The 20982-nt window shown below is 43.3% G+C and overlaps 1 protein-coding gene across 5 annotated transcripts; it reads right to left on the reverse strand.

Moving 5' to 3' along the window:
- Positions 1-13616: 13616 nt before the first annotated feature.
- luc7l3 (LUC7-like 3 pre-mRNA splicing factor) lies at positions 13617-20721 on the reverse strand. 5 transcript variants are annotated; one of them, XM_070980886.1, is made up of 11 exons: positions 20482-20710; positions 19872-19938; positions 19747-19786; positions 19515-19659; positions 19290-19364; positions 18917-19021; positions 18440-18601; positions 17054-17439; positions 16224-16438; positions 15894-16114; positions 13617-14274 (listed from the first exon to the last, which is right to left on the reverse strand). In XM_070980886.1, the coding sequence occupies exons 1-10, from the start codon at positions 20578-20580 to the stop codon at positions 15927-15929; spliced, it is 1482 nt and encodes a 493-aa protein (XP_070836987.1). In that variant the 5' UTR covers positions 20581-20710; the 3' UTR covers positions 13617-14274; positions 15894-15926. The 5 variants fall into 5 exon arrangements, with proteins under 5 accessions (XP_070836987.1, XP_070836986.1, XP_070836991.1 ...); XM_070980885.1 differs by having other exon boundaries at positions 13617-16114; positions 20482-20721; XM_070980890.1 differs by having other exon boundaries at positions 13617-16114; positions 16224-16408; positions 20482-20711.
- Between the last annotated feature and the right edge of the window lie 261 nt (positions 20722-20982).

Genomic DNA, 20982 nt, shown 5'->3' on the forward strand with positions numbered 1-20982 from the left:
CTGGTCTTTGCAACATGCAGCAGTTTTTAAAAGTGTTTTTTCAGGCTATTTTTCCAGCTTGTTGGCTGCATGTGCGCATTAGTGTCTCTGTAGATAACTACTTGCTTCTTTAGTGTGTGTGTGTGTGTGTGTGTGTGTGTGTGTGTGTGTGTGTGTGTGTGTGTGTGTGTGTGTGTGTACAGTCCATTAATGTGTTTCTCTGTTAAACAGCCACCTCCCTCCCAAAGGTTCATGTGAGGAGGATTCCTATAAGGCTTTGTCTCCCATCTCCACCATCTCATATTTATCACTGCAATTAGGCGCTCTGCTGAGCGTGTAGGCCCACACTGGGCTAGCATTTCTCCTCTACTGGAAAGTCTGTCTGCTCTGTTTACCTAAAAGCCTGCTGTGTGCGTAAGCAAGAGAGAGAGAGAGAGACAGAAAGAAAGAAACTCTGCCATCTTTGCTGCAAATGGTTTGAGCACCCGTTGATTGTCGAGTGCTCCTGCCTTTTGTTGCAGCCTGGATCAAGAGGCCACCGCGGCCTCTTTTGTAGCAAATGTTGTCTTTTGTCCTTGCTGTGTCTGTGTCTGTGCTCATATACAGCGGCAATATCACTGACAGACAGACTTAGATTAGAGAGCAAGAGCAGGACAGGGAAGGAGAGAGACTGAGACAGAGAGGCAGCACTGCAGACAAAAGAATGCAAAACAAAAATCAGGTGAAAAGATGAATGAGGTTGAAAGAAAATGGAAAAGGCACAGGAGAAAGGAGCCAAAAACATTTAAGAAATAATGATGGAGACAAGTAAAAAGAGTGTCGCATTGCTATACTACAAAGTCCAATGGTGCATGAAACATTGTCCATATTTAGCTTTTGAACATATGTTGGATATCTGCAGGAGCCCAGGAAGTGAACCTGAAGCCAGCACTTCATGCACAGGATGTATCCGTATTGAAATTCTGCCCTGTCTGCACTGACAAAGGCAGGGTGAGACTTAGGGGTACACAGGGTGAAGCAAGAGGATAGGGGAAGAGCACAAAGAGGAGAAAGGTTGAGAGAAAAAGGGAGTCTGAAAATGCATAAATGCAGAGGAAGGAAAAAAATAGTGAGAAATAATAGGTAGATGAGAGGGGACTATTAGGAAAAAGGACCCTAACCCTAATGACATTGTGGTTTTTACATATGCACAAATATCACATAATCAGTGTTTTCAAGATGGTGATTGAACGAATGAAAGAGGCGAGCTGTGTCCGCACTGTTGAACAAACCTTAGAAAAGATGCATCTGAATGAACAGTTTGCATGTGTGGTAGAAGGATGTCCACTGACCTGATGTAATCTTGACAGGCTGCAGGAGTTAATCCACTCCAGTCCAAAGGTTGGTGCCAAACTCCAGTCGAATATGGTCAGTGTATGATGTGCACATGCATGCTTGTGTGTTATTTAGTCTTACTACGAGCAGGTAATTGCATTGATATGAGAGGCTGTGCAACACTTTTGATGTCTGTGGCTTTGATGCTCATGTGGAGACGAGGTGAGCGCAGACACTAATAGGCGGATAGAGAGAAGGCAGAAAAAAAGCTGTTGCAGAGATGCTTCAAGGTGATGAGTTTATGAAATAATTGGTATAGAAGGAGGAAAAATAATGATGGGGATTTTAACATTAGCCACAGGGTTTTGTTTTTTCCTCTCGTCTTTTCTGATAATGGTCAGGCTGTTAGGTTGGCTTTCTTTTTCAATTAAGCATTATTTTTAGTACATCAGTGTATATACATGTGCTGCCCGAGGCATAAGTTCAATTAATTAATGAGAAGTGGTTAGAGGATAGCTAACAATATTATGTATTACAGACACTGAGGACAGCGGAGGTGCAAGGCCTCACAGTTTGGTAGATGTAGTTAAAACAACCAAACAAAAAGAAGATCTTACCACAGTCTCACATCTGCGTTCTTGGCTGTATACGGATCACCAAACAGACCTCAGTGTGATCACAGAGACGTCAAAGGACAGGACGCTATATTTGGTGCGTGGACGTAGATGAGAATAGGTCAACAACGAGCTGGCTTACAGTAGAGAGGACAGGAGATAAGTGAAGGGACCAGGGTCCCCTGAGTGTTCACCTTCATTGAAATGACTTCATTTGTACACCTGTGCATTGATTTTTTTCCTCGTACCTTCAGTGCTTACCTGCTTAGTTTCACTTATGTGTGTAAAAGAGGACAAGTCAATTTAGCCTGTGCATCACCAAAGACTTTAAATGCGACATATTCAACCTGTCGTCTCATTCAGATTTCAGTGTGGGGTGTCTCACCTGGTGTAGGTGATTGCAGCAGAGCTGGCTGAAAGTGAAGCCCAGACCCAGGCTTGGGGTGAACCTTCTTGATCAAAGCTAAGAAGAAGCTTTTGCACTTTGCAAAATTAATCATCATCTCCAATCATCCCAAATGTGGAAGAATCCCAGTGCAGAAGTCATCGAAACTCTTGTAACCAATGAGCGTTTTCCACGAAAACTGGGTGAAGTGTCTGATCTCCAATATTGATGAAACCCTGGAGAAAGCTATTACGTTAACCTTGAGGGTTTTTTCTTAGTTTTTTTTTTTTTTTTTCAACAAACTTTTCAAATTTTAAGTTATTAAAGCTGCCTTATTAGGCGATAATAGAGGACAGATGATAATGAAAAGTCCATTTAAATTAAGTGGCTCTTGTCAATCCCTAAACCCCTTTTCCCCTGTTCTCTTTGGAACAACTACTGTAGATTCTGAAGTTGCCCATTAAGCTACAACCACAACCACATTAGTCCGAACCACTAAAAACCATTAAATGGGCATTAGGGCATTGTGGTCAATACTGACCACTCTGTAAGTCACTACTTACTTACTTATATAAGTAATGTATGTACTTATGGCTTTCTCTATCAAGTAACTGAGTCCAGCTTATTTATACTAGAAAAGTCCTGTATTAGAGTTATTTAATGCAAAACAGAAAGGTCAAGAGAGTTTACTAAGTAAACAACATGAGCTATTTTGACAAGCTAATGCTAAAAAAAACATCTGTGAGTTTCAGTTAAGATCTCTCATTGCTAGGCATAGCAACAAGACGCAATTCAAAGAAATCTTCAGACAATTAAAGGTTGCTCTTTGGTGAGCCACGATGATTTGAAAAAGGTTGTGACTGCAGGTAAATTGCTTCTGCCAAACTGTTCATTTAGTGCTGATGTTAATGGATTTGACACATAATAAAGCAAATACGACCTCTGATGGGAAAAATAAATAAGACAGTCACACATTTGCTGCTGCCACATAAAGACAATGCCTGCTTTACTTCAGTTTAAATTCATTACAGTCCAAATAAAGTCCAATTTGGCCTTCCACAATGGACTTATTCTTATTTTGGCATGGCACATTGGATGAAAGATTGCTTCTGGAGAGGCATTTTATTAGTGACATGGCCTCAAGTGACACCATAGGCTAATTTCCTTGGTTTATTAGTCTTACAAGGGCTGGAAAAGTGTAGTGTGATCCTGTTCTGCTCTGTATCAAGATGCAGATCTGTTGGTCTTGTGTATGTCTCCTCCCCATTCTGTGGCAGATGTTCTCTCTCCTGCACAGATTGTATGCAGCCAACTTAAAAAGAGCACAGTAGATGTCCACTCGCTGTTTGCCGCTCTGTATGCTCAGGAGATAATGTTGGAAATGACAAGAGGTTTTGGTGTGCGTGTGTGTGTATCGCGCTAAGGCTATAATACTGGTGAGTGCTGTTGCCCAGCGCCACTTCGTATCTGTATATTGTGTCAATTTTAAAATGTCATGTAAACACAAATAAGCAAGTCGTAGGAGCATATGGTAGCAATTTTAAGTAATTTGCTGAGAGTGATCATCTACCGGTATACCAGCATGAGCTTGAAACCTTAATATCTTTAGAATGGCCATCCTTTCCGAGCCCAGACAGGCCATCCAGCAGTCCACCACTCAGATGGGGCCTGTAATCTCATTATTGTCACAAGGCCCTGTGCTGTAATAATAGGGGGATATAGTGTACCAGTGCTGCATAAAACCTAACCTGTCCTGCAGTGTTTACAGGCTCCACAGTGGCTATCTCAGCCAATCACCTGAAGTTTTACATTTATACCCAGATTAAGCATGAATCATACTCCAGATTTGTTTTAACAGACATGAATCTGTGTTATGTTGAGGGAATGTTTATGTGATGTAAACAAATTCAATGATATACTGGACAAACCCAAAAAAATTAAAAAAAAAACTGACCCTGGCTGTGTACAATCAACATAGAAATGCACTGAATTAATCACTTAGGCCTGTAAATTAAGACTACATTTGCTCAGGTTTTCCTATTGAATTTATTCTGAATGCGTCCAGTGAGAAGCAACTGAACCTGGTAGAAATGTTTCAGACCAATCAGCAGGCAGTATTTAGATCATAACGTGACTCACCGCCTCTCAAAGCGCTCTCAAAGCCCTGTGATTAGTGATGTTGACCCACCAGGTATACAGTGGGTTTATGTTGATGTCTGAGAGATATGAAAGATGTTGACATTAAAGATTTAGTGCCACCAGATGGCAAAATGTTCTCCTGAACAGTATTAGGTATCAAACATCAAGTGTGAGCTCTGGGAGCTACCGAGTATTGAAAGCTTAAAGGTACAATGTGTAATAATAGGATGTTTGCATATGACGTCACGTCACTCTATTGCTGTGGCGCGAACTGCAGATGGAGGGCTGGATGTGATTTTCTGTACTATAACACACTCAAAATGCCCATTTTTGCATCGTTTATGGTCGCTCAGATCAATCAAACTGAGAAACGAGGAGGAGCTTTAATCAAGTACATAAAGTTGTTCATAAGGGTGAAAAATGCAAGAAGAAAATGCAGAAAAAATGGCTTGTTAACCATCTGCGGTTGGGAGGAGCCGAGTCGGATAATGGTGGAAATGGTGTAATATTAGCTATTGTTTTAAATCTATGGTGATAGATCTGGTTGGCACGCTATTTTCTGTAGATATCTCTGCAACACCATACATAGACGTGTTTGACATGACGTCAGAACTGTTACTTCTTCAGCCTGTTGATAATGTTTGTTCATTTTTTGAATGTTTTTAACAAAAACTCTGTGAATTTCTTACACATTGCAGCTTTAAACTTGCAAGAGAAATGTTATCAGGATGTGTAAAATATGTGTACGTGTATGTGTGTGTATATCTGTGTGTAGAACTGTGGAACGGACCTGCTCCTCATTTTGAGATGAGAGTCAGGTGTTGTCAGTCTGCACTGTATTTTCCATTTCAGTGCACATCAGTGCAAATGCCAGCACTCATTGACTTCATCCCCAAGAACACACACACATCCACACGTACGCGTACACATGGACACAAATACTGCAGTGCACGTACTGTACACTGAGTACCTTCTTAGCACTCGATAAATTTGATTCTGCTGTTTACATGTAGGAAAGTACTTTTGCTCGCCACTTCTATTACGAGTTCCCTCTTATGTCTGTGTGTCTTGTGTTCATGCCACATGCCAATAAGCTACAGGATGAGTGGACTAAACGGGTGGTAAACAAGTCTGCCAGCTAGCTGATGCAGATTGGTGTCGTATGCTACACTGCGAGAAACTGCCAAGTAATTTACAATTTCTTCTGACAACACAGAGCATGTACTCAGTGAACACACAAAACTGTTCAGCAATCCACTACTTCATTGCTATTGTCTCCCCCCCGGCCTCTAATTCTCTCCTCTGTGTCTTTCTGAGATGTTGTTTGTGTCTAATTTCTTCAGCCTCTCCTACTCGCTGCCCTCTTTTGTGTCTCTCTCCTTCCCTGTCATCCTTTACATTAGTGCTGTGGCGTCATTCACAGGGACAGTGGGAACGGGGGCAGAGTAAATCAACCAGGAGGAGGTCGGCCTTGCTCAGTGTCCGGCATCGCCTGTAACATCCTGGCTGGGTGCTGATTTGCATGATTACACAGCATCCGCCAGACAGCCAGCGCTTCATTCCTCATCTCAAACCCGCGCAGAGTGATAACAAGAAAGCGGGCAAAGCCACACACACGTAAAGGCAGGCACAAACACCTACACTAAGCCACACGAGTCCACACAGATACTGTACATCACAGCGATGCCTTCTGACTCTGTTTGCAGCGGAGCGGTGGCAAGGATGATGACACCCAGGCACACACACATGCAGCGTGTCTCAGTGGTTTGAAATGTTTTCAAGGGCACTCAAATATGAAAGCTATATTGCTCTGAGCCACATTGTCAGTTAGCATAAGAGCCTAGCATGTTAAACCTTGCTTTATCACTGACTTGTATAATCTCACTGCTGGGCACGCATAAAAAATAATAATAAAGTGCTGCTGGCCACAGAGCAGCAGTCGACAGGTACATGACTGATCTCTGTACAAGGAAAGAGGGACGATCAATACAGAGCTATTGAGGCCCTGGATCGATGAAAGGCCAAAGGCTTCACAATGCAGAGGCCACCTCCCAACACCCTCCCGTGGCTTCGTGGTGTGAGAGCAGTGCATTAAAGCTTCTAAAATGTGAGCGTGAATGTGTGTGTGTGTGTAGTTGACAGTGAGAGAAAAAGCGAGCTTTGCTTGTGGCATCTGCAGAGACGAAGTATGCCTGACTATCCCCCTGCCTCCCATCCTAAGAGAGTATGAGCAGTCACATGTGCCTTTTACTATCTCTGAGGTGCCAGGACAGGCCACCGTTGTGAGCACAGCATGGATCAATAACTGCTAAGCAAATTTATTGCACACACTGCACCTTGGGCTGGGAGACTTAAGGTCTGAGAGGAATTACAGGCTTGTTGGGGGGTATACACCTTTAGGTTACTTAGTGGTAAACATGGCTGTGACTTTGTGCAGGGTGAAGGAAGGTAATATAGGCAACGCGGTGCAGTGAGACTTGGTTTGGATTAATATGGCTTATGCTGATCGTTCCAGTGAGGATAAGCTTGAGTGCCACATTAATTTACAAATGACAGGAGCACTAAGAGGCAGGTGACTGCAATTCAAGTATTCCATGTGATTTGAGGTCAAGCAAAAGTCTTTATATATTCACACCATGACCATGCACATCTGTGTGTCTATATGCAGCATCCCATGTCTGCATATCCGACCGAGCCTTCCATTGGCGCAGACTTCTTTGAAATCGCCAAGGCGCTTCACTCCGCCTCTATTCAAGCGGCTGCTCGGCTTTGAAGTCCAACACGAGGCTTTTATCTTGTTATCTTGTTATTTCATTGTATTCCCCTGCGCAATGCCATGCAACATCCCGAGGGGTGCAACAAATACCCAGGGCCCTCCCTCTCATCCATAACACACAGCCGACAATGACGGCGGGAGAGAAAGCAAGAAGAAAAAAAAGGTCCATTTTATGTTTGAACTAGAACAGAGGGGAATTTACAGTTGACCATATACTATAATGATGAGCCTAATTAATCAGATACATAATTCATGGGGTGGAAAAGTGTGCTGTGAAGGGGGGTGGGGGGGTGGGCGAGGGAGAAGACAATTAAGACTGCAGCATCAGCATTTTCCTGGAGAGGAGAAGATCACTGGAGTGTCTATTTGTGTTCGACAAACATGCTGCGTGTGTGCTTGAGCAAAAAAAAATGTCATTATGAGCGAGGCATTAGTTTGAATAATGACATAAAAAACATTTGTCAAGAGCTTTACTTTCACCTATAAACGCGAAAACGTCCCATTTCTTACTGTGGGAATGCAAACACAGCAAAGTGCCGACCGGCGTGAGTTTAAGTGCAAATCCATCAAAATTAAATTCTCCAGCACACTAAAGTCATCTGTGGTTGACTGTAGCCTATCCATCCATTCACTACATTTCCAATTCTGCTTACAAAAAATCTAATCTAATAAAAATATAATCCAGCCATGAATAAATAAATAAGACTTCAAGTGTAATTCCTCATTTAACTCTTGCAGCCGGAGACACCACCCCAACGAAGGCAAGACAGCCAAAAAGGTTTGGTGAATATTTATTTACTCATTACTCACTCAAAGATGACTAACATGTAATTAAAGTCTCCCATAACTACCTCTTAGATGATAAAAGCACAAATAATGAAATAATAAATAGGGCATCTTTAGGTCTGTAATACACAAGAGTGAGATACTGATTTCAAATGAATGAATCGATGTGATGGCAATCAGCAGACGATGAGTGGGTCAGTACCAATGAACCTAGAGAGCAACGATCACTGACTGGTGCGGATTTAAAAAAAGAGCATCATGGATTCAGCTTGTGAAGAGACGCAGAGAGTTAAATACAGTCAACCTTGTTGTTTAAACACTCTTATCTTTGGCTTTCCATAAAAAAGGAGACGTTGAAATGGTCAACGGAAACAGCAGTCTTCATCAGCGATGCTCTTTTTTATTGCTTTACATAGCCGGTCCGACTTTGGTGGTAGATTTGTTCCGCTCCAGCTCCCCCTCTGGGTCTCTCTCCCCTGCTGTCTGTGTGTGGGGAGACGGGTCTGTTAGCTCGCTGCACGGAACTGCTTTAATTTCACCTGGTGCATATTTTCTGTGCAGTCGGCTGTTATGGTACAAATTAGGCAAGGTCAGCTTGAGCCGTTGCCATGGAGACAGAGTTACAACAAGGGATGATTTGTTATTGCCTTGTATCTAAAATGTGTGTGTGTGTGTGTGTGTGTGTGTGTGTGTGTGTGTGTGTGTGTGTGTGTGTGTGTGTGTGTGTGTGTCGGTGTGTGTGTGTGTGTGTGTCGGTGTGTGCGATGTTTGTAGACATGAGGAATAGAACAGATCTCACCCACATATCAGATCCAGCAATTTTCCCACAAACAGAGCCTCGGCCTTCCTTCCACATCACTTATCCACCCAGCGCAAGTCGCTCTTCCTCACTCCTACTATTTTAACGAGTCGATTGTTTTTCTGCATTTCAGACTTGAAGTGATTCAGTGCGCCAAAATTCTCCCCTTTCTCTCATCATTTTCTCCGAACATGCTCCAAACTTCGGTCTATCTCTCTGTGCTTCATGTAATCCACCTCCTAAAACAGAAGACAAGACGTTCTGCAGAGAAAAAAATCTCCCCTCTGCGTTTTTTTCTCTCTCTGTGTGTGTGTGTGTGTGTGTGTGTGTGTGTGTGTGTGTGTGTGTGTGTGTGTGTGTGTGTGTGTGTGTTATCCTCTTGTCATTCTCCCTGTCCAACTACTCCCTCTTGAGCTCTCAGAGGAGGAGACAGCGCAGGGGACAGGCTTGTCCTCACTCCAACACCCACAAAAGGGCTTCGATGCTCAGGTGGGAGGACTGAGCACTCTGACTGGCTGCCACCCTGGCTCCTGGCTCCCAGTGGCTCATCTCGGGCCAGAACTGCAAACACAACAGGAAAAAAGAGGGAAAAGAAAAAGAGAGAACATAAAGGAAGAGATAGTCAGAGAGAAAGACGGAGAGAAAAGCTGCTGGGCTGTTATTCGTTGATTGGGAGCCCATTCCTGCGGTGGAGCCATCTGCCGAGGGAAGGAGAGCGACAGAGTGCAGCGCAAACACTGAGGCAGGATCCACTCTGGTTCCATTAGTACTACTGGGAATTTTGGTTTTACAAGGTGCAGGTGAAACCACTGAGCGCCTCACAGAACCCATACAGTCTATGCATTCATATGATCAGAAAAATCAGAAATTCCTGCACAGCGCAATGCAACCCAACAGAACAGCACTGCAGTGAGTTTTACCTATGTGAAACTGATAGTGTTCAGCTGCTGCTGAGACTGTTAGAGAGGATAAGACTGAACTCCACTTCTACAGGCTGAGTTAGCGGCCGTGTTGGTGGACAGCATTAAAGTGACAGATGGATTTTGTGCCCACATGGGGGAACACGGATCATACCTAAATGCTGCAGGTGCTCCTTAAGCTGCCAGTATGCCTCTTCAGAACTGCTTGTTGGACGGCTGAATAGCTTCGGGCATAAGTCTTACTCGTAATTACCTAACTTCCACCATGCCAAGACAGACAGTTTGGAAATTTGATTGCTGCGGCAAACATAAGAAGCAGACACAGGCGTGAATAACATGGAAATAACTTCATCAAATACAATTTCAAATGAAACCGGAATGATCCAAAAGCACCTGTTTGGGACATTCCACAGGTAAGCAGGTTCATTGGTAACATCACCGAAAGGTTCAGTTCACAAGCAAGCATGGAGCGAGGTTCACCACTGTGTGAACACATGACTGGATAAAGGATATTACTACCACCACATCCTCAGACGAGCATCGGTGGCACTCAAGCAGAAAAAACATTTTGCCTTATGGAAATCCAGGTAGGGGCTGCACGGTGGTGCAGCAGGTAGTGCGCGTGCCTCACAGCAAGAAGGTTGCCGGTTCGATCCCCGGGTCAGGCGGGGCCTTTCTGTGTGAAGTTTGCATGTTCTTCCCGTGCATGCGTGGGTTCTCTCCGGGTACTCCGGCTTCCTCCCACAGACCAAAAACATGCTCATTAGGTTAATTGGTGACTCTAAATTGTCCGTAGGTGTGAGTGTGAGTGTGAATGTTTGTTTGTCCTTGCATGTTGCCCTGCAATCAGCGGCCGGCTCAGGGTGTACCCCGCCTCTCGCCCATTGTAGCTGGGATAGGCTTCAGCCCCCCGCAACCCCGAAAGGGATAGGCGGTATAGATAATGGATGGATGGAAATCCAGGTAGCTCAAAAATGCGTGAAAATAGACAAAGTATTGTGTTGTTAACCATTGCCATGTTTGCTTGCTGTCCTTGCATTGCCACCATCCGCTACTACAATTAGCTGGTTGAAATGAGGCAGACTGGTGACAGACACCACATCCACCATTGGATTTAATGGGAAACTGTACATAAATGATGATAGTTGGTGTGCTGGGTATTAAAGTATACATTAGGTGGTTGGTGCTAAACCTTGCTGCAATTCAAATATTGAATTAAAGTTTAAAAACTTTGGCACGAAAAATTAATCAGCATGGATTTCCAACTGCATAAGAAACAAAATGCTGCAGTTTGAGGATTTCTGCAACACCGAAAGTCTGTACGTGAAGCGCCTGCGAGGATAGTATCACTACATTATCCGCAACCTTATTAAGAAAACACTCAAAGATGGAATATTAATGCTACAGCTGTTCAAGGAGCAATGCAGCAGGCACGAGCTCAGCACAAAGGAGAGACGCCGTTAGGGGAAATTATATTCCCCCGTCAGAACATGACTGACAGCTGACATAAGCTGCGAGTGTGTGTTGGAGTTTAGATCATTAATCAGACAGCACGCTGACAGCGCTGATGAATTGCCTTCTCTGCTGCATAATCTACACGCTGCTTTCCCTCTCGACCTTCGCTGGAGATTGACTGCGTGGATGTGAAGAAAGAGTAAAAGTGGAGAAAGGGGGAGACTATCTATCTCCATTATCCCTTTTCACCGCGGTTATTTAGCATCACATCAGCCTCACTCCCTCCATCTCTCCACTAGTTTGCCGCTCTATCACTTTTCCATTTCCCCTGTCTTCTCAGCTCACCATCTTCCTGTTGTTTCTTCCCTGTTTTTCCACTAGCTGGAACTCTTACCCTGGGGGAAAATACTGCTTTTTCCTAATGACATGTGCAGATTGTGTGTTGCAGAGACAATGGGATGTTAATGTTGCCTGAGCGTGACACTGTTCTCAGAGTTCCTCCTTGCTCATTGGTGAATGAACATGCAATAACAGGCGCAGTGTGCTTAAAGAAATGCTCTGCACTGCTGAGGCTTTCCTTGAAAAATAGGTACATACTGCCTCCTGCTGTTCAGTAATGCAAAGAAATGTTTCTGCAGCATATCAACGCCTAAAGCAGGATTCAACATTATGAAGTGCGATCTTCGTATACGATAGAGAGCAGAAAACCAAATTCAGCTCACCAGTCCCACCCGCAGCATGATTCCAGCTCATAATGATGCATATCTGCTGCCTGATGCCAATCTGGCTCCCCAAATGAGCACTGTGTCTGGTTCTCAACTGCATGGGTCATTGTTCCGTATTTCAGCTTCTGTTCCAGAAGTTAACAGACCATCTGAAGCCCACCTGTCACTTTGGTGTTGTGGGACAGGAAGGGAGGAGGGGGACGCCTTTGTGTTTTCACGCCAAGTGAATCCGGGGGCTGAGAGGTTCAGGGGACAACTCGGTGCCAGACCGAGCAGTCACAAGAGAGAGAGAATGAGAGGAGCAGAGGTCACAGCTGGGCCGGTCCACCTGCACAATCAAGCATGGTTATGTGCAGTTAACGGATAATTTGCCTGCGGGGTACACAAACACCCAAAGCTATTTATTTTTCAAACACTAACCGAACTCTATTGAGACCACGTAAAGCTTGTATTTCCCCACTGACAATGGGAATAATGGGGCAAAACAAAAATGTGCCAAAGGACAAGAAGCACTTTTCATTTCCAGGCTTTTGAGCAGAGGAAGAGGAGCTGAAATCATGCATAGTGATCACATTCAACTGTATGCACAACCACAATCTTAACCTGGGAAGCAGTTGAGAGTAACGAGGATGGTCAGTCGGTCGTCTTATTAATCTCAGCTTGTCTGTCACAACTGCTGTAAACTGGTCACTTAATGGCACAGATTTCTAACAGTATACACAGACGAGCTTTGCAGTTGTACCATCAATGATAATAATTCTGTCAATAACAAGGCTCAAAACAAGTCTGCTTCAGTTGCTCCTTTGACTGCTTGACATTGACATTTTGCTAGAGGCTGACCATGTTGGCACCTCATAATATGAAGAGAGACGACAATTAAAAGGGTTTTTCTGCAGCTTTCCTGTCTTTAGTTCAGTCTGTGGTGAATCTGCAGGGTGTGGGTTGTACATTAACCTGGGTGCTCAGGATAGTGGCTATTAAATACACTCAGACTCCACAGGTATGTGGTTAGGAAATATCAGCACCAAGGAAAAACATCATGCCTGCTATGTGGGCAGTGTTAGGGGCTTGTATTGTACAGGTGGGATTCAGGGGAGACAACTTTTAGTGTGAGATGAACATTGTTAACTGTACCTTAATGATAGCCCTGTGACCATTGGTATTAAAGTTTTGGATATCACAAAGGCCAACAACAACCTAATGGTCCTGAGTGAACCGGTAATAAGGTGATGCCATTCTCCATGACAGTCTTGACATTACTGTTTCTACATCCTGAAGTATGACAAAGCTTACAAATGAGACTTAATAGGAAATAGAAATGTTTGAAGCTAAAGTGCAACTCAGTGGTACCCTTTGACTTTTTCTGCAAGACAAGCACACTTAAGTCAGTGTCACGCATAGATGAGCAAGACACTTTTGCCACCGCAGATTAATGAAAACGCTCAATTATGTCCTACAAGGCAGGTGGCTTGCAGCCATGATACCGTTCACCACTGGCATCCAGGTCTCGCTTGGCAGTAACCTGACACTTGTGCAGTGTGTTCTCACCCAATTACAAGAGTGGAATAGCAGGCGAGCTGGAGGGGTGAATTTTGGTGATGTGTGTGTGGATATCCAGACACTTTCTTAGTGATTCCCAATCTCCCATTCGCTGTGCAAACCTAACCTTTTGTACTGGTAGACAGTCCACAGTGGTGGGAAAAAACCAACAACAAAGCATTAACAAGTTTTTATCATTTATTCAGCGAGACAACATGGACATTAAAAGCAGAACAAAATGAAACAAATCTTCAGTCTTCAAAATTTTTTGATCAAAATGAAATCAGGATATTTTACAGTAAGGGGGTACGAGCAATCAATGTGAGCTCTAAGTGGAGGAGAAAAGAGACACGCCCTGTCACGGGGACGAACATTGTACATACGCATTCAACTGACTTTTAAAAAGAAGGTCAGGAAGTGAAGTGGAACCTGACAAACCAAAACAAACCACAAGCACGGTTTTTATTTCATTTTCACTAAATGCCAAAAAACAAGGAGGATGTGTAAAGATTTGCAAAATAAGAACACAAAAACCCATTAATGAGTCGAGGTTTGGTATTTAAAGTGATGCCCGGCTGACATCTCGACCAAGAAGTACATCAGATGAACCACAACTACCCTCATCCAGCCAAAAGATAGACAGGTAATGGGACATGAAATCAATGTATTTATCTTCCTCTCTCTGTCTTGCTCTCTCTCCTCATTTACATGTTATATTCGTGTTTTTAAACAAGCCACTACACATTTGTGGTTCACCTTGTTTTTAAGCAGCGAAGTGTCAGGTTCAGGGTGAGGATGGGTGCTCTCTTCGGCTTCTTCCTCCACCAGATATCCCAGCTTCCCCTGTCGAGCAAAAACGTTCACAAAATGTAATGTTAGCAAAGGTCCCACAACAAGGACTTGTGGCAACAATACTATTTTCTACATAAGTCAGTCAAACATATCCTTCAATTTAGCCACAGAGGAAAGTGTAGATCATAAACAAGAGACACTGTTAATAATGCACAAATATTATCCTTATATACTTGCACAATAGTGTAATTTAGCCAGAATATCCTGATTTTTTGTACATATTTGTCAGATTATTTTAACTGATACTGTTTTGATCAAAAGTTGCACTTAAGATCAGTCTAAGACAAGGCCACAAGGTTTGGTCACTACCTTAGACCATCTTTTAAAATCAGTGTTTGATATTCCTTACGCCAATGCCGAAGTGCACTTATTTCATTTTTTAGGAGATTCGATGACCAATTAAGGATAGAGACGAACGCAGTATCCTACTCACTGATCAAATGTGACGTTAAAAATATCCTAAGGCACAAATACACACATCTTTAGCTGTTGGCGTAGGTGTATCAAACATGCTGTTTGTGCATTTCAGCAGTTAAAAAAAATGTGTCTCTGACATTTCTACAGAATGACTTTTTCCCCAAACATATTTGAAAGTTAACAAATACAAAAAAAAAAAGAAAGAAACACAATAAAAAATATACACAGTCAAGCTTTCAAGTTCATGTTCTGGAGAAGTACAGAATTGTTTTTCTGACAGGCAACAGCATTCAGAAATGGATGTGGGTAGAGAAAGGAGTACCTGGGGTGAGTACCTGCACAGTTTGACAGTCAGAGAGTATCCATGATTTTTAATTTGCCCTTTTCTCATGTGGTCTCGCTCACAACACCAACGCTGTGTGAGGTATGGAAGTCAGCTGCAATTCATTCGATAAACCCTACCCTCCAGTTAGTTAGTTACGTAAGGCCCCCGGTGCTATAACACCCCCCAAACACACACTGCATGGCATCATCAGGCACAGTAAGCTGGACAACAAATCCATGGCATTTGAGTTATGCTTCAAATAAATGGCTTGCTTTTTCACATGAAAGTATGTCTGTGTGTTTACATGTGAGCAGGAGAAACCCCCCTGACGGACATACAAACACACAGCGGCTGAATGGTCTCCCTGTATGGAGTGTAATATCTCAGCAAATCAAAACTATTACATTTTCCTACTTCAAAGTAAAATCAATAAAATAAATAAATACAAACAGGTAAATACAGGCAGGAAAATTTGATTGGACTGGTTAATATTTTTTCTGCCATCTTGTCCACAGAGACAAATATACATCTATAAGGATCAAAAACCGATACAAAACGAGGGGTACCTCCGGGCATGTTTGCTCAGGGCTACACTGGCCTTTCCCTCTTGGCTTTGTGTGAATGTTTTCTACCTTCTTCTCATTCATCGGGCCTAGTCCTTCATCTTCAGTGCATACTTATGATGCACTATTCGAAAACAGGATAAAGATATATGCATATAGTACATAAGACAAAATCATAAGCATTGAACTGAACGTAAACAGGGTGGGAGAGGTTGGGTGAGAGGGTGGGTAGGGGAGATGGGGGTGGGGGTTGGGTGGTTGTAGGGTTGAGAGCCAGGGGGGAGCAAGGAGGAGGACGCACTTACCTGAGCCTGATCTGAGGTCCTATCAGATCAGTTTTAATTGGACTGAGTGTCACCTTCAGAATGGAGGAGCTCTTGCTGGCCGTTAAGCAGCGGGGAGGAGGCAGAGGCAGCCGCCTCTGTCTCCATCGGTTCCGCTTCTGACGAAGCCTTGATGGAAGCTGCCTCGCCGTCAGAGTGCTTGTCTTTCTTAGAGCTATTCCTCTCCTCGGTCGTCTTACGGTCTGGGAACACACATATATGTCCACACATCAATCAAAAAGTGATAACTTGTGTCCTGTTAGCTAACAGAGGAAGGTTATATGTAGCACAAACCCATTTTCAAGTCCTCACCTTTGTCCTTTGATGACCGCTCTCTGTCCCGGTCTCTGTCTCTGTCCCTGTCCTTGCTGCGGCTGCGGTGGCGGTGAGATTTACGCTCTGAGCTGCGCGACCTCCTCCGGTCACGACTGCGGGAGCGACGCTTTCTGTCAGAGCGCTCACGGCTGCGCCTCCTCTCCCTGTCCCTGTCCCTGTCCCTCTCCCTGTCTCTGTCTCTGTCTCGGCTCCTGTAGACAGTAATTCAGGCAACAAAAGAAAGGTGTTAAGAATAAACGTTATGAGGTTTAAGCACATACATACAGTAGCAGACAAAGTGATTTTGGGTCAAGTGGTACAAGTTTTTGTTTTTTATGTTTGTTTGTTTTGTTTTTTTTCCAACATCCAGTGGAGGATTATCACTGGAGACCCCCTTCACTTCTCACAACTGGAAAGCCAGCAATTAAAATGTCAAATAAAAAGAAAATTCTCTATTAGGGCAGTCAAGTGAAATTCTGATAAAATCCATCATTATAGTTAGTACTGTCAACAGCGGTGCTAGATGCACCCAGTAATTTTACTGTTTGTGGATGAACACACCCGAACGACAAATGCAGTTAAAAATGATCGTTTGTCAGAAGAAAAAAAAAGTATCATTGACCAAATGGCTAATAATGCAGGTTCATAATCACAACACAATAACAAGCCTAACTTGATGTGCTTTTTTTTTTTAAGACCACAGTTCAAACAGTAATAGTTACTCGTATGTGTTGTTGTGAATGTGGACTTAAAGGGTGTCCTTTAAGTGCCGTTACAAAGACACCAAGAATATTGTGGTCAAAGACGGTTGAAGAAATCAGACATACCTGCTGCGTTTGCGTTCTCTCTCTCTCTCCTTGTCTCTGCTCCTGGACCTCCGCCGATCACGGGATCTGCTGCGTTTCCTGTCTGACGCTCGACTGGAGTGGCGGCTGTTGGAGTGGCTCCGGCGTGCCCTCCTGTCCCGCTCCCTGTCTCTGTCTCTGTCTCTGTCTCTGTCCCGGTCTCTGTCCCGTTCTCTGTCTCTCTCCCGCTCTCGCTCCCTCTCCCGTTCCCTCTCTTTCTCGCGTTCTTTCTCCCTTTCCTTCTCCTTCTCTTCCTCCTCTTTACGCTTTTTCTCCCGTTCCTCCCTCTCACGCTCACGGTCTTCTCTGTCCCTCTTGAGTGCTGGGTTTTCACCTTGGGGGTCTTCTGAGCGGCGACGCAGCTTCTCCTAAGATTAAATGAGCAAATGCTCTTATGTTAATCACGAAAAGTTGATCAGTACATTTTAAACCTGAATCCATACCAAACAGTCCAGGTTGGCAACAAATTTCATCAATTTGTTGGGTCTATGTAATGATGCATGACACACACTGTGGCAACGTTTCCAAAGGTGGGGGCAGTAAGCCAGCCAATGCTTGGTTCGCTCATGTGATGAATTCCACAAAATGACGCGGCCTGCTTTGTCTCTGGGGTAAATGTTTAAAAAACAGCTGAGACACAGACTAATACATACAGCGGAGAAACACAGCCCCCGATGAAGCTATATCCATCACAAAACTGAGATACAGCAAACAGAGGGCATTTCTGTAATCGTGTGTCTGTCAAAACGGACACAAATCTGTCAGAAATGACAAATTTAGCACACACAAATTAGCTGAAATTAGGTCAATGAGATGTTGGGGGAGGACGTGACTTCATGCCATTAGTCAGAGAGTCTAAAGTAAATCCTTTATTTCTTCACAACGGAAACTCGAGTAATACCTGATTAAATACATATCTATTCTAACTGCACAGCTGCATCCCCAGTGTCCATTTATTTGCTTATGTGGTTATGTAATCGCTTTATTTTTGGCACAAGTTTAAATGAGATGTACAATTCACTAACTTGGATGAAACATAACTATGACTTGGTTATTTTTGCTGTGGTTACAGATTGTCAAAAATGAGACAATTTCTGTTTTTACAGTTTCTGGCGGTGATAAATGAGGTCATTAAAAAAAAAAATACAGATCAACTATTTGACATAATATTTTTCCCTTCCTAAGAATTTGGTTTTACAATTGCTAATTAACTGAGAGCTCTTTCTTCAGTCAAAGTATTTCTCAATGAGAACCTCAAAACTGCTTCTGTGCTTCCTTGTCCGGGTGCAGCAGGGATCCTATAACTGATACTACACAACTCATGCATACTGCATTTCCTCTCTTCTTTGTGTTTGGTGATGCTCTTACCTTGAGCTCCTCTACAGTGGATTTGATCTTGGCGTAGCCCATATGCTGCTTGCCCATCAAGTGGTCATCCACTCGAGACTGTGCATCACCCACGATGAGGAAGGCTCCACACACTTCACACACCTCCATCTGTTTCTCCTGGGCAGCAAAGCTCTCGATTGTCTACATAAAAAGCAGAAACCAGTTACATTAAAAAGAAATGATGTAATAATAGAGTTCTGCATTACAGGATAAAGGCTCATCTAATTATCCATCCAATACACTTTAAGGGAAATTCATGGAACCACTTTAACAGGATGGCTGTTGTGAAGAGTAGTAACTTTTAGCTGGCCATGATGAATGCAAGGGGGGGGCAGGGAGAATTGTTTTCAATCCAAGTTTAGTCTGACTTGTTTTCAAGGAATGAAGTGTTTGTTAACAGACAGCATTACATGAGCAGCACTTGTAGGCCGATTAGCCTGGAGTTAGCTGACTCACCGAGGGGGTGGAGCTGAGCAGCTCCCTCTCCTCCTTCAGCTGTTCCACCAGCTTCATCATTCCCTGGGCCTCCTCCACACGACCCTCTGACCCAAGCTCCTCAATCTAAGCAGAAGTAAAACACAGACAAGTCATTTTACCAAAATGCAATGCAGTAATGCTGACAAGAAGATTTCTGAGGAATTAATGGGAACGGAAAATCATATCATGCAATATAATTTAATGATAAGAGATTTTCCATGGTTGTTATTCCAGGTGTGATGCAGTCAGGGGAAAATATTGTTACAGATGTTCAAAGTACACTGCTCCCTTGTTCCAGTATCTTCCACATTACCAAGACTTTATGCACTTCTAATATATATTTATTACAAACCTGTACAACCAGGTCTTCGATCTTCTCTGTTAGAACCTGAACCTTCTCCTCATTCTTTCCTGATGGGCCGGGACCCTGCAAAAACAAACACACTGTGATGTAAGAGGATGCAGAGATGTGCTGAGGTCACTTAGAGTAACAAGCATCTGAGTTTTTGTGACCACTGAGACCACGTGCAGAGATGAGCACGGGTTATGGAACAATGTCGCAAAACCAAGCACGAACCCCTGCATTCTGCTGAGCCTGGGAAAGTGCAAGCCGGGCATGCCCTCTACGAATGCGCCGCTCCACCTCTGCCAGGAGAGACTGCAGGTAGCGCAGGAAGTCTCGCTCATAGCCCTCCTTCATGAACCGGGAGCTTTTCTCGTACCTGAACACAATGAGATCGAAAGCATTCATTAGATGGGATTTTCAAGACGCGCAGAAATTATGATTAAAAATCGGAACCAGTACTTACGTTATCCTAAGATTTTCATCATGGATTTTCTCACATGGGCCTGGAAAAGAATGTTATACCATCATCAAATATAACAGATGCTGTATGGAAACACAGTCAAATAAATCTACAAGTTCTTAGCTTACCTAAGTCAGAGCGGGTGTTTGTAAAAAGCTCTGCCGGGCAGAAGCCACATAAATAGTATCGGCATACCTAAATGGAGAAAAGAGAATTTATTTAAATGATTTCATCAGTAACGTTATTTTTCTTCAAATCTCTCTAACGTTAGTTACATTGGATTTATATGTAATGTATGCTAACTAGGGACCAACGTGAATTTAACACTAACGTATTTTTCGTACGTCCGTTTCAAGTTATCATTTAAGTTGAACGTTAGCTCCAGCGACCAGAGAAGACGCTCATAATTACTTCAATGATACCTGCGACTCAGAGCTCTCACTAGCAGCAGTTAGAATATCGGTAAAAACGCAACGTTTCAATGGTTAGCATAGCCGATGTATTACCATTAGCATAGTTTGCTAATTTTCCCACCACGCGTGCCCACGCAACACTCAAAATAAAAGTTAACGTTATCAGTTCCGCACGTTATCGTTGAAATGTGGATGAATGAGCTACAGGAAATAATCTAGCTAACTCCCACATTCTACATTCTATTGTTTCATGCATTTTAGCTAGCCAACGTTACATTATCTTACCAAACTAGCTAGGCTAACATTAGCTAGAAGGCTAACTTACGCTCTCGTCGTCCCATCGCACGTTTGATCGTTTTTCGTCGGGGGCCAAGTTTCTATCTCGGCCCATTAACTCATCGAGTAGCTGGGCTGCGGATAGCATTTTGCCTAAAAGAATGTAGCCTTGATTTGAAGTACGGCGATATCCCCTGAAGGGTAAGCTAAAGTACCTCTAATCAAAATGGCAGACGCAGTAACAACAACGCCCGTTTATGGTTCGACCACAGCCAGTTAAGCGGCAGCGCCTTCAACCTCTGAACCGGAAGTATAAGTTTGACAATAACGTGGACTTTCATGTTAACCATACGGACTTTGAGCTTGATTGAGCTTGACTATGCATAACAATGTTAATACATACAAGGTCTAGCTCAATTCTTTGCTCCCAATAAAGTCCACAATTCTGTTCATTTCTTGAAGGAACTGCTCATAATTCATAGCGATATCATAAACACACAAGCGCACATACATTTTAGCAGTAACGGCGGACGTGTAGCAATGTACTTGT

The sequence above is a fragment of the Chaetodon trifascialis genome, chromosome 15, assembly GCF_039877785.1.
Source record: "Chaetodon trifascialis isolate fChaTrf1 chromosome 15, fChaTrf1.hap1, whole genome shotgun sequence".
Taxonomy (NCBI): Eukaryota; Metazoa; Chordata; class Actinopteri; order Chaetodontiformes; family Chaetodontidae; genus Chaetodon; species Chaetodon trifascialis.